Consider the following 26,066-nt stretch of genomic DNA (forward strand, 5'->3'; position numbering starts at 1 on the left):
GACTGCAATGACCCTCCTCCTGGAAGTCTGGTCTTCCTGTCCCTGCCTCTTGTTCCACTTCAATACACTCTCCATATGGCACCCAATAACTGTCTTAAAACACAAATCCGATTGTCTCCCCCTTCTACTCAAAACAAGGCCCTGAACAACTTAGCCCCCATTTTTTCCCCTCACCTCGTCTTCTGTCTCCAACTTGCTCACTTCTCTCCAGTCACCCTGGGCTCCTTGATGTTTCCAGAATTTGTCAAGCTAACACTCCTGCCTCATGGCCTTTGGACTTCCTGTTGTCTCTGCCCGAAACTTTCTTCCCCCAGATACCTGCATGACATATTACCTCCCCCTCTAGAGCCTAAGCCCCAAGGGGACAGGGAACTTGGGGTTGATCTGTTCACTGCGGTATCCCCGGGGCCTAAATGTGACATCGGCATGAAATAGTGCTCACTTTCAGAGACCGCAGAGAAGACACACACCTCTAAGCAGATGAATGACCCTGCCCTAAGATGTAAATGTAAACTAAATATTTAAATTTATCTAAAAGATCTTTAAGGGACACTGTTATAAAATAACCTTATTATAATAATTTTCCCATACGAACGCAATGTTTTTATTGAACCCTTGTCACAGGATCGAGATTCAACATATTATATACGTATGTGAGTAAAAAATGAGAAAACAAAATCAAGCATTTTAGAGATGGTCAGTACAACATATTTTAGAAATACACGAATTCTGTACTTAGAGATTTATACTGCTCCCCTCCCCCACCCCCACCCCCTTTAATTAAGCCTGTTCTAATCTTGGCCAAGTGAGAATCCAGCTTCAGAATTTCATTCCCAGGCACAGCTGTTTGACAAGTGCAGCAGGAGCTTGTCAAGACAACTGGAAGCATCAATCCTTTGGAACACAATGGGCTTCTTTTCCTTTCTTTCTTCTTTTTTTTTTCTTTTTTTTTTGTCAGCCCCTATTACTCGCCAATGGTAATTAGCCAGCCAATCTTTGGAGGAAACGTACTATCAGGCAACTAAAAATGCCTTTTACGAAACTCCTCCCTGAAAATAAATCACTGACACTGCAAATGGTCAACAGACACTCTTTAATTTTAAATGAAATGCCCGTTGATTTACCAGGGTCTGTGTTCCTGACCCTGTGGTCTAGCGAAATTCATTTCTCCCCCGAGATTCTGAATCCAAGAAAAGTGACAGTGACACGGCTTTTGGTTTTGATTCACTATCTCGACGGAATAAAACAGTGAGAGTGATTTCTCCATCATTTGCTCAGATCATCCAGCTCCTTCCTTGGCCGGTGCCGTCGTGAAGGCCCCGTTTCCCGGACACGGCAAAGAACCAGGGTTACGGTCAAAGCTGGCCTTCCCGGGGCCCACGGTGGGGCAGGCTCAGGGCAACCCAGACCCAACTCAAGCTGCCGGAGTCTTCCCCAGGGGTGGCTGCATGCGCTGGGCTTGAGGAGGGACACACCTGCTCCACAGGGACAACCAGAGACGGTGACAATAAACTCCAGCCCCGTGCCAAGAACCCAGACATGCCCCACGTCCATTTATGATGCAGCTTGGGGCTCGCAGGAGAACAAAACAACAGTACCTGCCTCACGGTCACAGCTCTATAACAACACTCCACACAGCTCCCACCAACACCTTCGACAAGTTTCGACAAGTGCAGCTGAATCACTTGAGATGGGCCAAAAGGTCAGGGCCCTGAAACCTCGCCAGCCTGATTATCTAAAGCCACTGGAAAGCACTCCCTGTGTTTCAGAGAACAGGTAGACTTTCCACTACACAAAAGCAGCTTTGTTTCTGTATCGGCGACGCCTCCTAATTAGAATCGATGATTTTTTTTTTTTTATTGTCGCTCCTGATAAGCTTGTTTACCTAGCTTCATTTTCCTAAAACACTTGAAACGTTTCTAGGAAGGGTGAATGTCGGCAGAACGCTGAGACAGGCCTTGAACCTGGGCTGTGGCACTGCATGATGTTTACAATTTGTCATCCTTGGGGGTAATTCTGCAAGCTTAAACACACCAAAGGACAGAGTGTAAAGAGCCAGGCAATTTCATTTTGTTTGAATATATTTATGGAAATGGACCAAAAGTGTCCAGAGAGGCACATTGTCATTTTTTCCTTGAGTGTGTGCCAGTCCATGACCAAAGGCAAGCATTCGGAGACTAGAAGAGCATTTATGACCACACTGTATCAAATAAGCTGCTTTATGAACAGATGGGGAATATTGTGTTTCAGGGTCTTAGTAAAATAGCCCTTCACACCAAATTTCTGTTCACAGTGGTGGATCTCTCAGTGATTCACTCATGACCTTGCCCTTGATAATGAGCAGATCTCCCTCAAGGGTGAGTGCCTGTGGGACACGAAGACATCAGGCATCCTCATGACTTAGACAGATGATGAGCAGTGGGGAATTATGCACCAAGAACATGTAATTTGGACAAGGTGGGAAAAAACTGAGTAATTCACTTGAGATAACAAGAGTTTTCCCAGCAGTGGTGACTGTATGGTGATGGAATCCTTGGAGAGTAAATAAAAAAAAAAATGGTTGGGCTGAAAAAGATCCACTAAGTTGAAAAGCAAGTCATAGGAGCCAGCGCTGGTAAGAAAGAAGAAATGGTCTTTCACGAGACCACTTTGACCACGTGGGGTCGCCACTGACGGAAAGCTCAAAGATTAAAACTAAAATGCATCTTCTTTTCAAGGGGATACAGAGAACCAGGAGAAGTCAGGGGTGTGCTCAACCTCCTCCTACGCACACAGAAAGACCATCCTCTCCAGCCTCCCTTACATTTAGCTGGGGTCAAGTGACTGATTTCTAGCCAATGGGATGCAGAAAAAAGTAAAGCGTGTCACTTTCAGACCCGGCTCCTAATGTCTGTTTCTCAACATCCTGTCTTTCACACTGGACTCAGAGTGCCATTCGATGGAAGGATCCTGAGTCACTGTATGATCACAAGCTGTATTAGAACATGAGTAAGAAATAAACCTTCATCATACCAAGTCACTGAGACTTGGGGGGCTGCCTGTTACAGAAGTTATCTTAATATATTATAATAATGATGCTTCCTTGTTAGCAATTGCCTTTTTGAATGTCATGTTATTGCCTAAGAGTTATGTCTCATCTCGTTCTCAGGCAGGATGATTTCGGAGCCTTGCAGGAGCCATGACGGAAATTAATTTGTTTTCAGATCAGTAGAACACAGGTTATCCATGGGGGAGGGGGGCACATGGCATCATTTTCTAAGATTTGAGAGAGAACAAACTATCCTTCCGTTTCCTAGAAGCTCACTCAAGGAATTTTTTAGCTTTTTATTATGAGAAATTTCAAATCATCATACAAGCAGTAACAACAGAATAATGGACCTCCATGTATCCATCACCTAACTCCAAGCATATGGATATACAGATATATGTATCTGTATATGCAAATATACTGATACACACACACACACACACACACACACACACATATACAGGTAGATAAACAAGTATGTATGCATATATATTTGAGGTCTACTATATGTTAATCTAACCACTGAGCTGGGCACTGTGGGCAGGACTCAAAGGTGAATAATGACCTTGGAATTTATAGTAGAAAGAAGAGAGTATGAATCTCAAACTCCATGAATTACTTCACTCTGAGGGCTACAGTGAGGACTAAAGTAATCTAGTAGCTCAGAGTTTGTAGCATGGTTATTTGCCTCTCCAACACATGTCCCTGAAGGAGTTTCTCTCCAAGGGAGAGGTTTACTTCCTTCCTAGTGAAAACTGGCTAACCAACCCCTGGGAGAACCAGCCCTGCATCTTTTCTCAGCCATTCACCATCTATATGTATGAATTTTATCTTTGCTAAAGTTCTTTCCCCAAAGCAAAGCTTGAAAAGGTAGAAAGAAAAATATGATGCAAAGCAAGGGGCCCTGACGCACCATGGAAATTCGCAGGGAAGGGGAAATAGTAGGAGTCACCACAACGCAACAGAAGATAAATTTCCACTTTTGCTGAAGGTGGGGACCCCCACTTTCCCCTCATTAAAACTGCTCACACCCACCCCCAAGTCTATTCTCTTGGCTAACAAAGCACCATTTGATCTTTTCACTCCAGAAACTGTGACAGGGAATGGAAGAAAGGAACAGTAGAAGAGAAAGAGTTTAGAAGTAGCCATGTTTCTCATCAAAGGATAGGATTACCAGGCCTGATATCCAGGCCAATTTAAAGGACTTTCAAATAAACATTCTAAAACACAGAAATCATTCTGGAAGAGAGAAGCCTGAGACGCCGCCTTCTAAGTTTTAAGAGCAAGACTAATCAGATGCTCTATCTGGAACCCTCTGAACACCTGTGCCCCCTGTGGTTGGCTCTGCACTGTGCTGGTCACACAGGCAAACGGCCCGACCTGGCGAGGTGCGATCCCCAGGCGACTGCTAGAGCAGGCAGCTCAAGAAACAAAAGGCCCCTCTCTCCTTCCACTGCCCTCCCCTCTCTAGAGGCACGAGGCCCTACAGTGTTGAGCCAGAATCACTGGGGATGGGCACCATTTTGAGAACTGATTTAATTTGTACCCCTCTAACCACCTCAACACGTGGAGCTCTGTTCTGCATTGATTCAGTCTGAGCAGAAAACAATTCCAAAGTAAATCAGTCTGAGCAGAAAACAATTCCAAAGTAAATCTTAGCAGTGGGGGGAAAGTCTTGAAAGGGTTGACAGGCTCAGCATAAGGAACACCCGTCCAAAGCTTTGTTGAACACCACTTCACTCTCTTTACAGATTATAAAAAGGAAACATTTAACTAACAGAAAGTTATCATACACAGGATAATGTATGCGGCCTCTGTCCACATCTTAATCATTCTACATAACTGATCAAATAGCTCTGGTCTCTGGTCTCTCCCAGATTTAGTTTTTTTTTTTTCTTTAAAGTCCATCACAGAAAATGCTTTCATGCTTGTCTTCACTTATGTGTTTCCCTGGCTGATCCCTTGGCCTAAGAAAACTTCCTGTTGCACGTGATAGTGGCCAAGAGATACATTCTAATGAAGTTTTAAACTAGAAACTTTAAGAGACAACGAGATGGTTTGGGGGAGGCAGTTTCATTTCACAAGCATCAAAGTACAGGACTTGTTACCTCGCTGATGCTGCCTCCTAAGTTTTGCTTGTTTTGTTTTGTTTTTGTATTAACTGGATTTGCAATACCATTAAGTGTGTAATTCTTTCTAATTTTCAAAACATTATCCCTATTTGATACTTACAGACCCTTTATTATTGGTCCAAGGTAAATTTCCAGCCTCCTTTCCTTCTCCTACCTACTCCTGGACCAAACTACGTGGGAATTGTTTCTTTTCCTGGGTTCTTTCACACCACTGTGTTATTAGCACATATTGTGGCCCTTCCCTTGAATGGCCTCCTTCCCTTTCTCTGCAAGAACGCCTGTCTTCCTTCAAGATGCAGTTACCTTCTCCAAGAAGCCTGCCCAGACTCTACAAATAGTTGGAAGCTTCTTCCCCTGTTTCGACATGAAAACAATTTGCATGGATCTCTATCAAAGCCTTGTTTCACTACTGTGTAAATAACTGTTTACAGAGTTATCACCCCTAGAAGACTATAAGCTCCTCAAGGAAATATCTCATTTATTTCTGTAACTCCCAGCTTCCAGGACAGGGCATGACACATGGCTTGTACAAAGTGACCAAATAAATGAATGGACACACACTGATTGACCGGATACATCAGTGCATATTCTATTTGGGGAGGACAGCTCTACATGTTGGTTTTCCCAGGACAAGCCTTGTAATATACTGATATTCTAGCGACACAGAACCCCTTCCGCTCTCAAAAGCGTCCCTATTTGAATAATAAATGAATTCTACAATCACCCTAAGTTTGGAGCCTGGTATCATTACTCATGCACACTGCCCCTGCCTACCCAGAGCCGGGTCATCTTATTTTCCAATTTCTCAACAACTTTTCAAATTAAACTGTGTCTTAATTCTTCAAAATTCTCCCTCAAAAGGGTTAGTTGTTCTCCCTACTCAAGCCCAGTGTCTATGGCCCAAGAAAATAAAAGTAGATACTGCGCCACAATGTAAGCACACCCACGTTTCATTCTGTTTTCTCACCAAATTCCTATCTACGCCAACTTCCTCTATGAGCGATGAGACCTGTTAAACCAACCCATCTCCCCTCTGGATGAGGCTGCCCATAGTTTGAGCCGACGGGGCATCCAGCCCAGCCAGCCAGGTACTGTGCTCGCCAGTCGTACATCCACTGCCTGGCGTTGGAACGTTCATTGTCCTATTGATAGTCCATTGTCCCATTGATAGTCTAGACGCCCTACCTGGTAATTATAGTAGAAACTAATAAATCTGCACGGAAAGAAAAATAAAACGTCTCTTTTCCACATCCTTCTCCCCGGAGCTTGAAGAAAACACTTCTGGAAAGATCAAAGAGAATCAGACTACCTCTTTTTTTTTTTTTTTTTTTTTTTGAAAAATAAACGTTTGGTCTTTCACTCTACACACTCAGATTCTGTCTGGACTCCGAGATGTCAGTGCGACCAAAGGTAATCAAGACATATTCCAAAGGTCACAGAAGACATTTCTAATAAATTGCCAAACTAATTTTACACTGGTGCAGTCTGAAGGAACTAAGAAAAACACACTTTAGAATCCATATAGGAGCAGGGGCGCCTGGGTGGCGCAGTCGGTTACGCGTCCGACTTCAGCCAGGTCACGATCTCGCGGTCCGTGAGTTCGAGCCCGGCGTCGGGCTCTGGGCTGATGGCTCGGAGCCTGGAGCCTGTTTCCGATTCTGTGTCTCCCTCTCTCTCTGCCCCTCCCCCGTTCATGCTATGTCTCTCTCTGTCCCAAAAATAAATAAAAAATGTTGAAAAAAAAAAATTAAAAAAGAATCCATATAGGAGCAAACGTCAAAAGGTTTGAAATACATTCCCCTAATCAGATCGTTCATGCGAAGATTTACATAATTCTTTCTAATTTTAAAAACATAATTTCGGGGCATGAAATCAGAGAAAAACCACAAAGCAAATATGAACTAAAAGGAACATTAACCGTCATGTAGTTAATGATTTTGTTTTATGAGGATAAAGCCTCCAAATATTTAACCTCTTAGGATTCCTCTCATTATCTATTGTTTTTCATTAATCCTAGAATTGCAGGGCAAAGAAACAGAAACCACGATTCGCTTTGAAACGTTGGCCCAAATCTGCTACGAATTTATTTTCAGGACAGAGTTCATGAAAGGCCAGCTCTCCAGGTAAGATGGATTAAATGCCTTCTAAAGGGAAATAAAATTAAACCACTACCAAATGGAAGGCTTCTAAACTGTGTTTTGGGATGTGAAATTCAATTTGACAGACGCCTTATAGACTGTGGTCGATGCCCCATCTGATGAGAATTTCTGTGGCTTTACTTTCACCTGCACCAAGGGGTTTGTAATTTATGGTAACATATATATGTCTACAGTATGTCGAACATGTAAATATGCCAGGATCTCTTTCTTAGGTAAAATCAATGGGAAAAAAAAAAATCTTGCGATTTAGAATTTCTTTTCTCTTTTTTCTTTTTTTTAATCGCAGAGCTCGCATTAACTATTTGACAGACTGATGCCTCGTGGGATAGAACTTGGAAACCACACTCTCTCTGATCTTTACCAGATGTTTCGCTGGTGGTGTTTCAGCCTCCAGAGGCAAAGAGGATATTAATGTTAATTTTATTTATTTAATCACATCAGGCAGATTTGATAAAAGGGAAAATTCAATATTTTGGTAATTTACCAACTCTTCAGAAACATCCCTGGTAGCAAAAGTGTTTTGAAGATCATTTTATATTAAAAGCAGAAAGGCTGCATTACCTTTACCTTTAAAAATGGGAACAAGGTGGCAGATTCGCCTGTTGCACTTTTAACTCAGGGGGGCAGGAAGGGGCGATGACATACATCGCTCAGCACAGTCTCATCCCAACCTTTGCCTGACTATTAATTGCAAAGGAGGAGTACCCTGACACGAAAGGGATGCTCAGCTGAAAGCCTTCTGCCACTACCAGAGTCCCTCGATCATCATCGTATTTCTTGTCTCTGAATGTTATTCCAAGGGAACAAGAAATTGCCCTAATCACTGTCAGGACGGTGGACATAATGAAGACGTGGTCGCTACAAAACACTGCCTCCCCACACCTTAACTGAAATGACAGAGCCGGCCTTCATTTCCTTAGAGTTCAATGTCAGAATGCGGAAGCTTTCAGAGCCCCGGTGCCCACCCTTGGCTCCACTCTAGAATCACCTGGGAAGTAGCTCCCGGGACCAATGACATCACAGGCTCCGGGGTGGGACCCAGGTCTGGGTCCTTTATAAAGCCTTTCAGGCAATTCTAATGTCAGCCAAGGTTAAGAACCACCTGCTTGCAGGTGCTAAGTAGGCAAGAGGCAAACAACTTAGTAGTCTAAGAAAAATCACATAATTTCTCCAGCTCTGTTCTCGTCATCTGAAAAAAAAAATGATATGTATGGAAGGGAGGTGGAGTGTTAGACTCATTATTGACTTTCTTTTATTTGTAGATAATTCATACTTACAGTTATGAAATATTTCAAACAGCATAGCACAGAAAATATTTTAAGATACCTATGACACCTATATTACTACCACCCAAGCTAAAAAGAACTTAATATTTGTTTCCATTCTCTCACTCTTGGAAAACAGATGGGGCGAAATACCTATCCCATTTCTTCTTACTTCTTTCCTCCCTAGAAGTATCCGCTATTCTAAGGTTACTGATTGTCCTGCCCAGTCCAATTTTATTGTTTAACCAAGTAATTATATGTCTGCAACAACTATATAACACTGATTAGTGTGTGTCTAAATCTATACACATTGTATTACACTGCATATACCCTTTTATGCATTTAATTTGTTTCATGCAACATTGTTTTCTGAGATGTATCCACACTGATATCTATCTATCCATCTATCCTATCCATCCATCTACCTATTCATCTATAGAGATTTATACACAGTTCGTTAATTTTAAACTCCTTTCTATTATTTCATTAAGAATAAATCACAGTTTATTGATTTATTTCATCTATGGACAGATCATTTACCTTTTTTTTTTTAAAGAAACAGAAGTACAATAAACATCTTTTTGCATATGGCCCTGTCACCATATGCAAGAGTTTCTCTAGGGTAGACATATGGACATGGTTTTGTTGGATATGCTCACATTTTTTAACCTTTAAATTTTTTTTTAATTTCAGAAAGAGAAAGAGCATGAGAAAGCAGGGGAGAGTGTCAGAGGGAGAGGGTGAGACGGGGGGCGGGGAGAGAGAGAGAGAGAGAGAGAGAGAGAGAGAGAGAGAGAGAGAGAGAGAGAGAGAACGAACTCGTAAGCAGGTTCTGGCTTAGCAGGAACCCAATGCAAGGCTCAATCCCACGACACTGGTGTCATGACCTGAGCCAAAATCAGAGTTGGATGCTCAACCGACTCAGCCACCCAGGCGCATCTGGATAGGCTCACTTCTACCTTTACTAGATACTCCCCAATTGCTTTCCCAAAGTGGTTACACCAATTACTCTTACCAGCAATGTTAATGCATTCCTCGTTCTCTCTGTCCTCACCAATACTTGACATTATGAGGATTTATTAATTGCTCCCAATTTGAAGGTTATAAAGTGGTCACGAATAGTTATAGTTTCCTACGGTCTCTTCTGCTCATTTAACTGTGGGCATTGCATCAGTGCCAAGCCTTATCAAAATAACAAAAGAAAGGATGTGATTGAAAAAGCTTCCTCCAAAGTTTACAGTGAATTTACTTTTCCTCAAGAAATGTCTTACATGGCTAATGCTGGCCCATGAACCCATAAATCAGGCCATTAAAGAGGAATGGGGACATGGCCCCGGCTCTGTATTTATTTTCTTGTATTCCATAATCCAATGTTACTTAAAAAGCAAACTGCCCAATATTCTAGCCAAAGCAAACAGTCCGGACTTTGCCAGGCAAAATGCCTGTGGAGAAATGAGTCAATTCATACAAAATTCAAAGCTGTCTTTGGTCAGTGACATTTTCGTGAAAATCTGTGGGTGGGTCAAAGTCTTGCAAAATTCCTTTTTGCCATTGGACAAAATTCATCCAGGAAAAATAAGCAAAATTAAGTGGCGACCCACATTCCCCCTAATTCCCTTCTTAACACTCCCTAACCTCCCAGCACAACTGCTTGCTGTTGTATGCCAAGGCAAGCCATCAGTGTTTCTGATGCTGGCAATAGAACGGCTCACTGTCCCCCTTTTGCCCCTGCTCGCTCTGCTCCCATCAGATAGGCTTTCTCACAAGAAGTACTGGCAGACAGAGTGTGCCTGATCTCATTCAGAATACACCTTCCTGGGAACGCTACCCGGGCGTTAACAGATTCTTCAACTTCGTGGCTAAAAGACCTGTGGTCCAGACGTTCTCGGTGGGCGCTCTATTGGAACCATTGCGATGGCTGCTGTTAGAGATGGTTAATGTCTATCGATAATTTGGGATGATACTTTATGTTGCCTTTTGAGGACCGTGAAACAGGGGTTTGAGAAAGAAAGAAATTCTGAGGCTCCGTGACTTGTTCTGACTTGAGTGAGCGAACCCTTCTCATCTCAGAAAAACATAAAAGACTTCAGCACAGTTGTACCTGGGAATGCTCAAAAGTTTTGGTGAAATCTGAGATTCATCAGTGTTGGGATTGGTCTACCATCCGGAAGGTCGAAACAGAATGATTCAGCATCTAGAAATGGCTTCAGTTAGTAGACGGCAGTGAACGGACTCAGGTATTTTTAATGTAACGTTGCCATATCCCGGTTTCTGATTTAATGGCGGGTCTGTCTGTCTGATTGCCCGCCGAGGACTTCCCTTCTCCAGGCCCTTGCCACTGGCTGGGAATATCTCTGTCATCGGGGCCAGGCCTGGAAAGAGAGCAGCCGGTCTGGCTTTCCACAGAAGAAGAAGAGTGAGATGTAGAGAAGGGTGGAGTTGTTTGGGCGGGAAAGAGAAAAGAAACCGTTCTCTTCTTCCAGTAAGTTAACCAAATAATAAATGAGCAATCCTCCCCCCGTTCTGCCACCTCAAATCCAGAGTGATCCGGATCCCAGAGTTCTGGGTGAGACAGACGAGTTACAGTCAGAGATTCTGAGAGCACGTTCTCCCCATGCGTGAGCTGGAATGTGGCATCCAGAGAGAACACCGGCGCTAGTCTCTTACCGTAAGCACGCTGTCGCTGAATAGCCCCGTCACACACCCTTCTGCCACCATGACTTCCAGAAGCACAGTGTGCTGCTTGTAGCCATGGTCACCAAACACAATTGGGTCGTCACATCTTTCTTGGGTCAAGAAGCTAAGTGAGTGAAAATGATGACTAACTCTAACTATGGTTCAGAGAAAATTAAGAGCAGTTAAACATACATGAAACAAAAGTGAACTGGGGCCTATAATTTAAGCTGCTCCTAGCCTTTGTGGCATGTGACACGGCCACAAAAACCCAAAGATCACTTCATGTCTCTAAGAGATGAATGTGGTCATTTGACTTGGCAACCATCCGGAGCTTTGAATCAACTACCATCAGATTTCAAAGCAGTGGGAGATGAAATATTTCAGTGTTAACAATTCTTTGTGTCTGGATTCCAAGAGTGTAGAGACTGGTTTTGCAAAAGGCAGAAAATGCATCCTTTCAGATGAGTATCCACGTTAAGTACGGCGTCTTCTCCCCGTGGCCACAGCCTGAGTGGACCACCGAGCTCCACAGCAAAGGTATTTGCTGCCCCTCAGCTAGAACCCTACAAATCAAGCAGATGACATACGGCGACATAATAGTTGTGAAAGACACAGCGCTCACACTGTGTACGTTTTATATGAAAACGGATACCTTCCTGCTAAAAAACATACAGTCCCAAGACTAGAATTGCAGTATTAGTCGGCTCCAAAGAAACGCTGTTTTGTATAAATACATTTGCACTGTAGCATGTGTGACTTAATGCGCTGTGGGTCTAGATTTGATAGGCCAGCATCAAATCTGGCAATCTGAATTTTTTGGTTCCACCCAGAAGTGGGAAGTACGCAGACTAGGGAAGAAAAGAATTCATCTCCCGTACCCATCCTGAATAATACAATGAAAAGCTATCCAGAGGTCTGCAAATGCTCACCTCTCAGCTTATTCTTCCACCGAAGTATTTCTATTTTTAATAGTCATCGTGCACTTTAGCAAAAGTCAACTTTATAAAGTTATATGCCGCTGCAAAGTCTGGGAACAGTGGGAAAATGGGGAAACCCGACTGCACAAAAATTAATTTTGCAATGCAAAAAATATTTTTTGGATAATTCAAGCCTTTATGTTTATTTCACAAAGCCAAATCCAGCAAACTATTTTCAGCCAGGATTAGTCAGAACTAAAAGGTTGGACTGTTTTCCTTCAGAGACCGAATGTCTTTCCTGCCTGCAATAGGCCCGTGTGTTCCAAACCGAGTAAATGGAATTGCCTTCAATTGCTTGTCTCTTTCTGGCATTTTTAATGCAGAACCCTACTGACAGAGCAAGGTTTTGCTGCCTGAAATGTAATTATTCTTTTCACTCATATAACCTGGCATTCTCACAACGTATCGGCTTCTGGTTTTCCTCAAGAAAAATCGCAACATGGGGCAGAAGGTAACGGCAAGAAATGCAATTTCATTGCACCAGAAATTCTTAAAACTCTTTCAGAAATACCTACTGGATAGTAAAAAGGTGCTTCCAATACCTGCATTACAGCTATCACCTGTTTGGTTTGCTTTTATATAGATCGGACAACGTGACCAATCTACAATCAAACACAAACATGGCCCAGGTTCTTTCTCATCAAGACCTACTACAGTGAGGAGCGACGCTGGCCAGGGTCTGAATCAGTTCCTTTTCGAGATGATTTATACATTTCACGCATTCGGTGAGCGGCGGCATATCCAATATCCGGGGAGCACCTACAATTCTCGGATTTTAACTCCGAAAGAAATAGTCCTGTCCATCTAAACTAATATAAAACACATGTTCTTCTCCTTCAAAGAGTTAAGCGAGCTGTCTGAGATTGTGCAAAGCTGCCCTATGATCCCAAGGGTGATGTCCTGCTTGTAAACCCTCAGGGTTTCTGCTAGGTGTGAAATGATTGTGAAATCACTTAAGGGTCCTATTATTCAAAAATAGTAAGTTTTGCCAAGAAACAGACACAGTTCCAGGATCGATGTCGTGAAAAGGGGAGGCAGGGGAGAAAGAGACGCTACGCCCGCTCCCTTCCACACCAAAGTCCCCTCTTGCTTCCTTCTTCTTGTACTTCCCCACAAAATTGTGTCTCCTTAAAATCCAGCAAGATCCTGTGAGATCCTGCTTCTGTGGTATCCCCTGGGTGTTGTTATGCCGGCTATAAATCATTAACTAGTCTCACAAGCCCGGAGTGCCGCGGTGTGGGTGTATGCGGCAACATTTTTACTAGCCAAGTCGCTAAGTGTGAGTTCCTTTCCAAATATCAGAACTACACCCTCCTCCAACCCCAGCGCTCGCCCAGTTATTGGAGGGGAGGAAAAAAATCACTGACTATTTGCTTTGGAAAAAAAGCTGAAGCTCGCTGGTAGGCAGTGTGTGTTTCTCTGCCCTGCACATTTCAGCAACTTCAAGCTGGTGCCTGGGAGGCAGGGATTTTCCAAGATTCTGGACAGCGCGGCCGATATCCACCTCCCCCTGACGTTTTGGGATCACGTTACGTCCGCACAAGAGCATCGAGAAGTGGAGAGAGACCACCGCCGCTAATAATTTAAAACAACCTTTCCTGTCCCGGGGCTGAAGGGAAGTCGCCTTTCACGGATCCCTAGGCCCGCACGTATCCAAACTCCGTAAACCCGAGGAGGAGCTCCGACTGGCGGCCAAGTTCGGAAAGACCCCCGTGCACCTGCAGCGACCCCCCGAGACCCTGAGGAGACTCACCGTGCACTTGTTGGGCTTCTCCCCGGAGTGGACTCGCATGTGGATCAGCAGTTTGTACCGGGCGTTGAACGGCTTGTACCTGCGAGGACAGCCGGCCCAGAAGCAAGTGAAGTCTTCCCCTTTGCGCTGGTCGATGTGAACCTTCTCGATGTGGCGCACAAGTTCCTCCTGCTGCTCGTACAGGGCGCTGCAGTCGATCCAGCGACAGCAGTGTTTGCCCCCCGCGTCTTCCACGTCGCCGTCCTCGTCCAGCGCGGCCCGGGGCAGGGCCAGCGGCGGGGCGCGGGGGCCCAGCTCTGGGTGGTGCAGGTGTGGGTGGGCGTGGTAAGGGGGCGGGGGGCCCTGGGGGGCCGTCGGCAGCGCGGGCAGCTGGGGCAGCGGGACCGCGGGGGGCAGGTCCAGGGCGCCCCCCGGGAAGTCGTCCAGGCGCTCGGTCTTGAGCAGGCCGGCCGGCTGGCCGTCGGGGTCGGGCAGGCCGTGCTGCACCACCGTGTTGGCGACCAGGCCGGGCTGCGGGCCCCCGTGCTCCAGCTGCTGCATGCGCTCGTACTCCAGCGCGCCGTCCTCGCCGTAGGCCGGGGGCGCAGGGCCCCCGCCCCCGCCCGCCCCCCGCACCCCCTTCTGGCCGCTGGGCCCCGAGCACGGCGAGGGGATGCAGCTTCCGCGCACGCCGAGGAAGTGCCCGTAGACCTCGGGCTGCGGGGACACGTTGGCCGGGGAAGCCCTCGACCCGTTGATGTAGGCCACCAGCGACGTGGGCGAGGTGCGGATGATGGTATTGAAGTCTATCCCAATGCCATCGGACAGCGGGGACAAGGACAGCGCTCTCTTCTTGGAGCGGGCCGAGTGGGACCTGGCCGACGAGTGCCGGGGGCTCGGGTAAGGAGAGTGGCTGTTGTCCACGCCGAAAAGGTAGGACGGCAGTGAGTTAGAGACATTATTGCTGGACATGGCTGTCCCCGGAGGAAGGCTAAGGAGGTCCCCTAGATCGATGCCATTCTGGGAGCCGTGGCTGGAGGGCAGCGACGGGACAGCCCTGTAGCCATGAGACCACTCTTGTTTCACGCTCAAGGCCGACTGACTTTCCGTCAGACTCAAAGTCGTGGACGCCAAAGACTCACGAGAAGTAAGGGACCTGGAACAGCAGCCAGAAAGGGGGGGGAAAAGACAAACATTTTAGCAGGATATGGATTGCTTAAGAGCTAAAAGAACACTGCATTGACAATCCCTTAAGTATTTCCCCTAATTACATTCTCGGCTAAACACACATTCTTTGGCTAAGATAAAACCCAAGGCTTTTAGTTCCAGGTAAATAACATTTTACCAAGAAGAACAATAGCGGCTAATGCTCACTGGAATCACAAAACAAAAGATCTATTGTTATAAATAATCTTAATACTTTAATGATAATAAATAGCCCTTGCTTTGTTTTTAAATATCTTTTTTAATGTCAGGGGAAAAATTTAGAGACCTGGGAATAATTACTGATGCCATTTCATGGCAAACCAAATAAGCAAGTATTTATTAAGCGCTTACTGTGCACAGCACACTACAGATAGACATTGCAGGGGATACGAGTCTAAACAGAGTTCCACCCTTTGAGCTTATTCTATTTGGCTAAGTAAAACAGAAACCCATGCTTCATTTGGGGGGAAAAGAAGTGAATCCTCAAAGTCAAATGGTCATCCAGGGGACCCAATACTAATTTCACAACATTTCACTGATGATCAGGAATTCTAAAGATTTCTTGACGAGATAGCAACTCACTCCCTCAGCGCTCAGTGACAACATCAAATCAACCCAGGAAATGAAAATATACAAAAGACAGCTATGATACATAAGGGAATGACAGCCTGAAAAATCAAGCCCTATTTGGAATTATGCACTTGGGCCATGCAGGGTTTAACGACGCTTGCTAGTCTGGGGTTTTCCGCGAGTCCCTGTACTTAATTAGAGCAGCCCTGGGACCAAAAGCAGATTTTCTGCATTTAGGAGAGTCCACTTTGGCAACAATCTGTCTCCTGTTCTTCTTACCCTTTACGAAACATGCCCCATGGGTCACAGTCTTTACCTGCATCTCAAAATGGCTTGTAACGTAGTCTGGCCACTTGAAAATTCGTTTCGCTTTACTGGGACACCACTGCCTTAAAAAGCATTGAAAGGAAATGTCCAACCCTTGGACGTAAATTCGTCACGAAGAGGTTAGCTGTATCACTCACTTGATTTCCTGATGCAGACAGGGTATCTATCAGAAAAACCTGGCTCATTCTTATGTACCTGCACTGGCTTTCTACGGAGATTTTTTTCTGCCCCCCCCCTCCCCGCCAAAAATTAACCAAAACGAAATACTCAACAGAGCATCTCTCTTCCCAGAATGAACCCATTTACTATACTACAGCTGTGGTACAGCAACCTGTTGCAAAGAACTGAGGGAAAGGAGAGAAGCATTCCCATCCCATCTGTTCCTCCAGCTCCTTCTCACTAAATGGGAGCCAGGAACACTGTTTCCTACAAGTATGAGATATCAGTAAGAAAACATCTTGACTCTCAAATGCACAGGATAAGGTGATAGATAACACCGTTATCGATGTGATGTTTCCATCGAGTGAAGTAATGTTTACCAATGACAAACACAGCAGGAATTTATGTCCAGTTGCCCTTGACACAGATTTTTTTTTTTCACCATCCCCATTTTTATATTCGGGCTGAAGTCCTTTTGCAAGCCCCAAAGTGGTTTCTGAACCATCCGTGGTTTTTTGTTTTTTTTTTTAATTCCCCGCGGACATTTTCAATTATTTCCCCCCACACACCTGCAGTTGCAAGGACTCCTTGCAGAAATCAGCTCAGGGCTCCTGGTGATGGGATGTCAAGGGCCTTTTGGTCCCTTCCCCAGAGAGATTCCGGAATTGCTTTCTGACCCAAGCCAAATCAGTAGTCGTGTCATATATGAGGCAAAGACAACTGACTTTGCTTTACACCCTGAGGTCGAGAAGGTTTACAGAACATTCTCAAATGGTCCATTTGCCTGGTCACTGTCATACTGGAGCATTTCAGATTTTTAAGCAGTGAATATCGGGCAGAAGGTCTTTTACCCACCCGCATATACTTTGCATGTGAGATTACATTATTCAGTTTGAGGGCAGCCTACAGTGAGACATATTCATTTATTCCACTGTCGAGAGATATTTCTTATTTTTGCCAAATTACACCTAATTATGGCATGATTCAAATCTGATCATAACCCCACGCAGGCACGTCCCTTGGCTCTGCGGACATCTCAGTTTCCTAAGACAGTTACCATATACTTTCCAGAAAGCAAATGCTATATTCTGTTTTCTATGGCAATAATATGAGCAGAGAACTCACTCTTCTAGATCAAACACCTAATACGAACAAAACTTCCAACAAATGAGCTTTTGCCTAGCCACCAATCTCCCCCATGTGCAATTACCCAGCTCTTTCCATCATTCAAAGTTCTAATCCATGAAACTTCTCCCAAATACACCAGCTCTCAGAAGAGACCTCTTTCCAAAAGAAGTTGTATACTGTCTGTACTGTGCCTTAAATGTAGCCTCCGCTATAGGCATCTGTGGGTGTTATCCTTCTCAGTGAAATCCAAAACCCTTCCACATGAGGGATCATTTTCGTCTCCCTGGTACCCACCAGACTATGAGATATATCATAAGTTTTCAAAAACTGTTGATTAAGAAGGTGAATAATCAGTATGATGATATGTCACCATCATTTATAGCTTACAAGGCATCTTCCCTGCACATAATCACATGTGATACAGCCTGTGAGGTGAGTAAACTGGATTTTTAAAATAACTTCTATATTACAGAGAATAAAACTGAGGTTCTGTGCAATTCCCCCCACTGATACCCAACAAACACACACAGAAACTCCTTATGGAAATACAAATGAAGTCGCCTTGGACAGGCAGTCACCTAGCCGGATCACATATATCTCCGTTTTGTCCACATCATACCCCAAATGTGGTCCAGAATGCTCTGCCTGGTTCACAGACCTGGTATAACAAGCTTAAGGTCCTACAAGCTAGGATTAGAACCCACATTTTCTGTTCTCCTTCTGCAACAAGGCGCTAAATGACCGTGAGAAGAGTCCCAAGGACTCTCTCCTATAGCCCCTGATGCTGGGCACACCAGGCCCACGGGGAAGAAACTGACAAAGGGCTGTGGATCTATCACCATACAAGACAGTCTCCATTTCCATATGTTCACCTGCTCCTATGGGTATTATTGCTGGTGACTGGTTAATTTGGAGCTCTATAGGAAAGGAAAGAGACAGCTCAAACCAAATAAAACCATTATGAGAAACTCCATCAGTGAAACAGGTTAGGGTGGCTGGTGAGGCAAGAGCTTAGTAACCCTCATGGCACCATAAGGGGTGTGATAGCCAAGCTGAATGGCTTGGTTCAACACCAAGTTCAAAAGAAATACTAACTTACAGATCACATTGACTTCCTCAAACTGATCCTCAAGAGAATATATGTTATATACGACATGGGAAACACAAGCCCTAGTCTATCTTTAAGTTCTCATCTATGAGCATGGGCAAACGCCCCAGAAGAATTAGCACTCCATCTGAAGGCAGTATGACTTTATAAAATACTAGAACTTACCGAGAGCCCAGAGTCCATCCTCAATCCCCTTGGCCTCCTCTGAGCTTTGTGGAGATATTCCAATCCAAAAGGAAACCCTAAGAAACTCCACCACCAGTAATCACCTCCAAGTATCTCCGGTTTACTAGCTCTAGTATGACCTAGATCACAGATCTAGAATGACATTATTAGACTGATGGTTGCACTCTGTAACCGACAACAAGCTAAGTGACACGAGGCAAAGCATTTAGACTTTATGGGTCTTGGTTCTACCATCTATAAAAGAGAGATAATACTTGCAGATGGTTTATGAATATTCAACCATAAAATGCAGAATCACAATATATGTGAATGCACTAGGAAAGCTAAACACATACAAAACCCATGCAAGTAGTGTCTAATCTCTCCTGTGGCCCAACTTTTGCTACACTGGCACATGGAGCCACTGTGGAGGCTATCCTATCAGCACTTGTCATTTTAGATGAAATACACACAATACAAAAAAACTCTGTATTACAGAGTTTTGGCAATGTCTAAACCAAGAATGGCTGCTGGGTCTTCGAGAAGGTAAGGTATAGTTTGCATTTGTCAGTAACTGGGGCTAGTCAGAAATGGTTGGGAAACTGACAGAGGCAAATACACAGCATCAGGGCACGTTGCGCATCCTGGATTAAACAGAACCCAGCAAAGCTACAGAACAGTGCATTTTGCAAAATGAGCACTCCAGAAGAAAAGTACTCAAATAAGGTCCAAAGAAGAAATACACACAGTAAATCTATGGGGGACTAGTCAATATTATCAATCATTAAGAGAATTCGGATTAAGATCAAGTAACAATTTGCACACCAAACTGGCAAAAGGTACCAAAACAATAAAACCTAGTATTTAATAAGAAATCAGGAACTCTCAGACTACTGGTGAGTTTATCAATGGGTAGACCTTTCCTGCAGTGCAATTTGGGAATACATATCAAAAGCCTCAAAGCTGTACATCTCCTTTAACTCAGACACTCTGCTTCTAAGAATTTATTCTAATAACCAGGGCCCCCGGGTGGCTCAGTCTGTTAAGCATCCAATTTCGGCTCAGGTCATGATCTCCTGGTTCACAGAATCAGGCCCCTGTTTCGGATTCTGTGTGCGTGTCTCTCTCTCTCTCTCTCTCTGCCCCTCCCCCACTCACACACTGTCTTTCTCTCTCAAAAATAAAATAAACACTACAAATTAAAAAAAAAATTATTCTAATAACCAGAGATATGCAACAAAAGACTTACAAAATCGAGCCAATAAAGTATTACTTATAATATTTAAACAAAGGGAACCAACTAAAAGTGCTCAGTAATAAGAGACTGATAAAAATGCTAGTTTTAAAAAAAATAATAAAATGGAATCTTGGGCGGGAAGAAACCATTATATGATGCTGAAGGTTTTTATTACAAAACAAAGTGTTTCTATTAACTAAAAAAAAAAAAGGTAATTATAACACTATGTAGATAATTATAGATCAATTTGGTGGAAAGAAAAACCTAGGCCTCTGATGATGTGTTTGCACATAACTGGAAGGGTGTGTCTCATAATCCCCCCCCATGGTCGCCTGTGGGTGGTAGGGTCCCGGAGAACTATCATTTACTTGTGCTTTTCCATATTTTCCATCACGAATAACAACTACATAGATAATCAGGAGAAAACAATAAATTTTACAGCTTTCTATAGGACAGCCATCGCTCTGTCTGAACAGTTCATTCCCCCTCACCCACTTCCCCCGGGCATGTCTCCAGTGGATAAAACACACAGATGATTCTGTCTCCGTCTTCTCTTTATCTCTAGACAGCAAAATGCCTTCAAGTTGAATGGCTGCCTCCTACCCTTTCTCTCCTCTGATGGAACACACAAAGCAACTTAAGGATCACAAATAAATGCAACCTTCCCAAATTGCTAAAAGTAATTTCCATACTTCACCAAGCCACCCCACCTCCCAACTCCTGTTCCTTCGCTCACCCTGCCAAAGAATTATTTCCATAGAAGGACTCACAGAATACAGAGTCCAAAAACATATGTCAATGCACCTTTAAGATGCTGTCCTTTAAGGATACGAAATTATGCTAAGGAATCAGATATGCCAGAAAACACTGAGATAATGACCCTTCTCTGGCCGACCCATGAAAGGGACTGCATCAGGTGCGTGGCTGAAGCCGCCTGTGCCCTGCCTGCCGTCACTTTCTCCATTAATTATGACTCTCTGCCTTCAAGGCATGTGCTGGACTTGCTACAGACGGGAAGCTGAAGGTTTCCCAGTGACACCTATCCCAGAGCACAGTTAATTTTACATGCAATACTCAGCAACTGTGAGGAGTCCCTCCAGGCATAATCATCGATGGGAAAATGACAGCAGCAGTTTCCCATCACAAAAATTCTCAGGTGAAAAACAAGTTTCCATCTCATGGAAAAACTGGCATGAAATAAAGGATCCGGGAACTCTGATGTCTGAGTCTCAAGCAGTGGCTGGGAGGACGGTGCGGACAGGTGAGAGGGAAAAGAGACAGAGGGGAAGGGGGGGGGGAGGAGAGCAAGGAGGAACGGGCCCCCACGACTGTGAGACACGTCACCAGATTCCGTCCCCCGGGAAGAGGAACAGAGGTCTGAGAGTCCAATTCCTTTCCAAAATCACAGTTACAGCAGGGCCAGGATGAAGAGGCAAAACTCCAGATTGTGTGTCTCAAGGAAGGCTACTTAAGGAAGATGAACCCAATCATTTCAAACACAGAAATGGACTTTAGGCATTGCACGGTATTTTGATTTTAGGTTCCCTATCATATCAACCTTGAGAGATAACAAAGACTTGTCCGCAGGGGTGACTGCCCCTTCGTGTTCGATTCTCTCCCACAGAGACTGACACACAGCCCTTACTGGAGCCACATATTCCGGCACCAGAGGAGGCACCGTGGTGAAATGCTGTGTAATTCGTACCTGAAAGCGTGTCTTCCCAAACACATGGTAAAGCCTGGAAATGGTAACTTCTGTCTTTACTTCTACCATCCCCCTAAACTTCAGCTGTTGCATTATGCAGACGGTAGGTACTCCATCGATATCTGGGTGGACGTGCGGATGCATGGACAGACAAAACAGAGGAGAAAGCAGCCTGGGGACACTGCCGCACATACACCGAGAAATGAGCAGCTCAGAGAGATGTACACAGCACGTCTCGCTTCTCCAGCCATGACAGGACCCAGCCTCCCCAGGAGTTGCCGCATTTACACACAAGGCCTTAGTCACTAAGGCCCCCAAATCTCAAACTGGGCACTAATTTCACTCGCGCTATGAGACAGCAGGTATTAAACCCTTCTTCCCAATTAAGATGATATTATGACACATTCTTAGTTTTTATATGCATTCCCCTACAAAGCTCAAATCCAAAGAGTTGCTTGAGTGAGTGAGTGAGTGAGTGAGTGAGTGTGTGTGTGTGTGTGTGCGCGCATGTGTTCAGGAAGGGAAGGGAAAACACTTGTGGGGTGTGATTATACCATAAGAAGGGGGGAAAAAAAAAGTAACTTGAGACCTGGTATCTGAAGGAGGTATATTCAGGTTGGCAGCATTCATTGCCCTCTGTAAGCTAGGACTGATCTGGTTGCATGCTGTAGAGACCTGGCTTGCTGGAGGTGAACTGGGTCCCAGTCGCTGAACCATCATGGGACTGCTGGTGACCACTAGATTGTTGCAGCTGCCTTTTCCAATGGACTTGCACTGAGGCCCAAAGCCAAGAGCCCCTAAAAACAAATGAATCAGGTTAGCTTTCATGTCCCTTACATCAGAAATCAGTCAATACACACACGTGCACACTTACGTCGGGGCTCCTCTTTCAAGCCAGTCCTCGGATCATCTTTTTGTTCATTTTTAGGATTAGTGATACCAAAAGCATTCTGTAGTTCCAATTAAAAAGCCATCGCTGCAATAAAAACCCTACAATAAAAATCACCATTGATACAAAATGTGCTTACATTTCGCTCCTTCTACATAGAAGTACCCGGTTATTCAGAACCATATTCTATCATGTCCTTCCCTAAAGGGTTAAGGTGGTAAGTAGACGGGATTACTTGCATCTAGAAGTTTCTTCTAGAATAGCCCATGTTTTGGATCACCCAGCAAGGAAAGTTGACACTCCTGAACAAAACACATTTAACTGGTTTACTTCCTTCCAATTCCGGCCTTCTATGACACCTCTTTTAAGGGAGATAGTCTGGCCATGTCTTTCCAGTTCTGATCTCTCCTCTTCATCCCAATACAATGTCATCGGACATATACCCAATTAAAAAAAAATCAGGCTGAAAGAGTAGCAAACGAAACACTCATTCTAAAAACAGGATGGTAACCAAGTCCAACATAGACTTCTCATTTCATTAGTAACAATCTCCAAACGCAGTAAAATTTGGTACGTACCCCAAGGAGAAAGGGAAAAAAAAGAAACCCACAAAAATCTGTGTCATGATGGAAAAGTGAAAAGCATCAAGAGAAAGTCGAACACCGCCATGAGTCACTTATAAAAAAAAAATAATCGTGGTTGGATCATTCTAGACATTCTTTTCACATGGATGTACTTTTTCAAACATTCTTTGCAAACTACCTGGTCAAGTCTCAGTGACTGTACACTCTGTTCCCATTTCAGACAAAAATAAATATGATGTCAGATTTTAACAAATTAGGCTCTAAAATTTTTTTCACCAAGTTCCCCATACTCCTCATTAATCTATCTGGGATCAAAGTAAGTAGAAAATCATCATGGTAACTTTGCTTAGCCCTAAGGGACATAATTTCCTATTTTGTTTTCCAGAAATTAAATCAACAACCAAAAAATGACTTTGTCATCTTTTGTAACATTCTCTTCTAAGAGCCCACAAAACTAAAGGAAAAACAAGAACTCGGAGCAATAACCATACTCTCATCAATGAAACCACATCTCAAAAATGCTGAGAGAGTCACACAGTGTTTTTAGCTGGCAGGAGCCTGCTTTTTAGTCCAGCCCTCTGGGAAATCTCAGTGGTAATTCACTTGCCCAAGGCCACACAGGGATTTCATGACAGAGCAGAAATGGATTCCACTCTGGTGTATTTTCATGGCACCTGTAAGCTTAAGTTTAGATACTGGATGCTTAGTTTCCTCCTTGGATACGTGCCAAGACCATTAGTTCCAACAGAAATTTCTCTAATTTTTCTTTCTCTCTACTCACCCACTGCTGCTTATACCTGATGTATCTTCTCGTGCCTTGAAAGACCTATCACAGATAGTCTCTCTTCTCTCATAAACTCATACAACACTGTGCCCTCAGGTCCCCATCTTGACACCAAAAGCAGTGGATGTGTTCTCGTGCAATGATCGTAAACTTAGTATTTTTGCAATTTCCAACAAGCTACATGCCATTTGCTTTTCAAACTCTCAATTTTCACCTTGGAAAGTGGCAATGTGATGGCTCGTGGCCTAGCCCGGTGTGTAAGACACTTGAAATGCCTCCCCAGGTTCCATCACTGTAGCCACTGCTACTAAAAGCAACATCAGATGTCAGGTATTCAGTCAAATTCAATGGCACACATCGTCTGATTCCTTCTCCATAAAAAGGTACTAATACCTACCTTTAAAACAAAGACATATTAGCAGCTGGAACAGCACAACCAAAGAAATACTACCTGAAGGCAAAGCATACTGATACTTTCTTTCATCAAAGCTAAGAGGCCATATATTGTAAGGCACAGTATTCTTTTATATGAGGTAAGAACACGCTGCCGGAGAAACTAGTGTCGAGGTTTCACAGACACCCTGATGTGGAAACGCGCGCACCTTACAATCAATAAATACGAACACGATCGGGAGCACCTTTCCATTTTCACTGCCTCAACTCAGAGGTCACCGCCTCCCCCCTCCCCTCCCCCACTGCCAGCTGGGCAGAGGCGACCAGTGCTTTTCCGCCCCCCATCACCTCTCACAACACATCTGCCTCAGCACCTTTCGGGAACTGTAATGTTTACGTGCCTGTCACCTCCTCCTCTTTTATACCTTATGGCTCTCTAAAGACCTTGGCTGAGGCAGTTCTGCTTCCGCGGCACCGAGCGAGAGGGCCTGGACCACAGTACCCACCGAAGTGTGTCACTGAAGTTAAGAAGGAATGAATGAATGTGGACACAGAGAACAGGTTAGTGGTTCCGGGGGAGGGGTGGTGAAGGGACTTACAGTTCCACTGACAAAATAAGTAAGTCATGGCCATGTCCTGTACAGCGCGGTGACTATGGGTAATGATACTGTTTCGCGTATTTGAAAGCTGTTAAGGGAGTCAATCTTAAAAGCCCTCATCACAAGAAAGAAAGAGAAGAAAGAAAAGAAAGAAAAGAAAAGAAAAGAAAAGAAAGAAAGAAAGAAAGAAAGAAAGAAAGAAAGAAAGAAAGAAAGAAAGAAAGAAAGAAAGAAAGAAGAAAGAAAGAAAGAAAGAAAGAAAAAGAAAGAGGAAGGAAGGAAGGAAGGAAGGAAGGAAGGAAGAAGGAAGGAAGGAAAAGGAAGGAAGGAAGGGAGGAAGGAAGGGAAAAGAAGGAAGGAAGAAAGAGAAACGAAGGAAGGAAGGAGAGAAGGAAGGAAGGAAGGAAGGAAGGAAGGAAGGAAGGAAGAAGAAAGAAAGAAAGAAAGAAAGAAAGAAGAAAGAAAAAGAGAAAAACAAAGGAAGGAAGGAAGGAAGAGGAAGGAAGGAAGGAAGGAAGGAAGGAAGGAAGGAAGGGAGGAAGGAAGGGAAAGAAGGAAGGAAGGAAGGAAGGAAGGAAGGAAGGAAGGAAGGAAGGAAGGAAGGAAGGAAAAGGAAGGAAGGAAGGAAGGAAGGAAAAGGAAGGAAGGAAGGGAGGAAGGAAGGGAAAAGAAGGAAGGAAGAAAGAGAAACGAAGGAAGGAAGGAGAGAAGGAAGGAAGGAAGGAAGAAGGAAGGAAGGAAGGAAGGAAGAAGGAAAGAGAAAGAAAGAAAGAAAGAAAGAAAGAAAGAAAGAAAGAAAGAAAGAAAGAAAAAGAGAAAAACAAAGGAAGGAAGGAAGGAAGGAAGGAAGGGAGGAAGGAAGGGAAAAGAAGGAAGGAAGAAAGAGAAACGAAGGAAGGAAGGAGAGAAGGAAGGAAGGAAGAAAAAAAAAGAAAGAAAGAAAGAAAGAAAGAAAGAAAGAAAGAAGAAAGAAAGAAAGAAAGAAAGAAAGAAAGAGAAAGAGGAAGGAAGGAAGGAAGGAAGGAAGGAAGGAAGGAAGGAAGGAAGGAAAAGGAAGGAAGGAAGGAAGGAAGGAAGGAAGGAAGGAAGGAAGGGAGGAAGGAAGGGAAAAGAAGGAAGGAAGAAAGAGAAACGAAGGAAGGAAGGAGAGAAGGAAGGAAGGAAGAAAAAAAAGAAAGAAAGAAAGAAAGAAAGAAAGAAAGAAAGAAAGAAGAAAGAAAGAAAGAAAGAAAGAAAGAAAGAA

At 44.1% G+C, this 26,066-nt stretch overlaps 1 protein-coding gene across 6 annotated transcripts in view; it reads right to left on the bottom strand.

Moving 5' to 3' along the window:
* GLIS3 (GLIS family zinc finger 3) overlaps nt 1–26,066 on the bottom strand; it is a 502,487-nt gene that overhangs the window by 280,278 nt on the left and 196,143 nt on the right. For all 6 annotated transcript variants that reach the window (XM_058695817.1, XM_058695819.1, XM_058695818.1 and 3 more), the window contains 2 exons: nt 22,164–22,371; nt 13,991–15,125 (listed from right to left, as the gene is read on the bottom strand). In XM_058695817.1, the coding sequence (XP_058551800.1) occupies nt 13,991–15,125; nt 22,164–22,371 (1,343 nt within the window). The remainder of the gene's footprint in view (nt 1–13,990; nt 15,126–22,163; nt 22,372–26,066) is intronic.

This window comes from Neofelis nebulosa, chromosome 12 (assembly GCF_028018385.1).
Source record: "Neofelis nebulosa isolate mNeoNeb1 chromosome 12, mNeoNeb1.pri, whole genome shotgun sequence".
Classification (NCBI taxonomy): domain Eukaryota; kingdom Metazoa; phylum Chordata; class Mammalia; order Carnivora; family Felidae; genus Neofelis; species Neofelis nebulosa.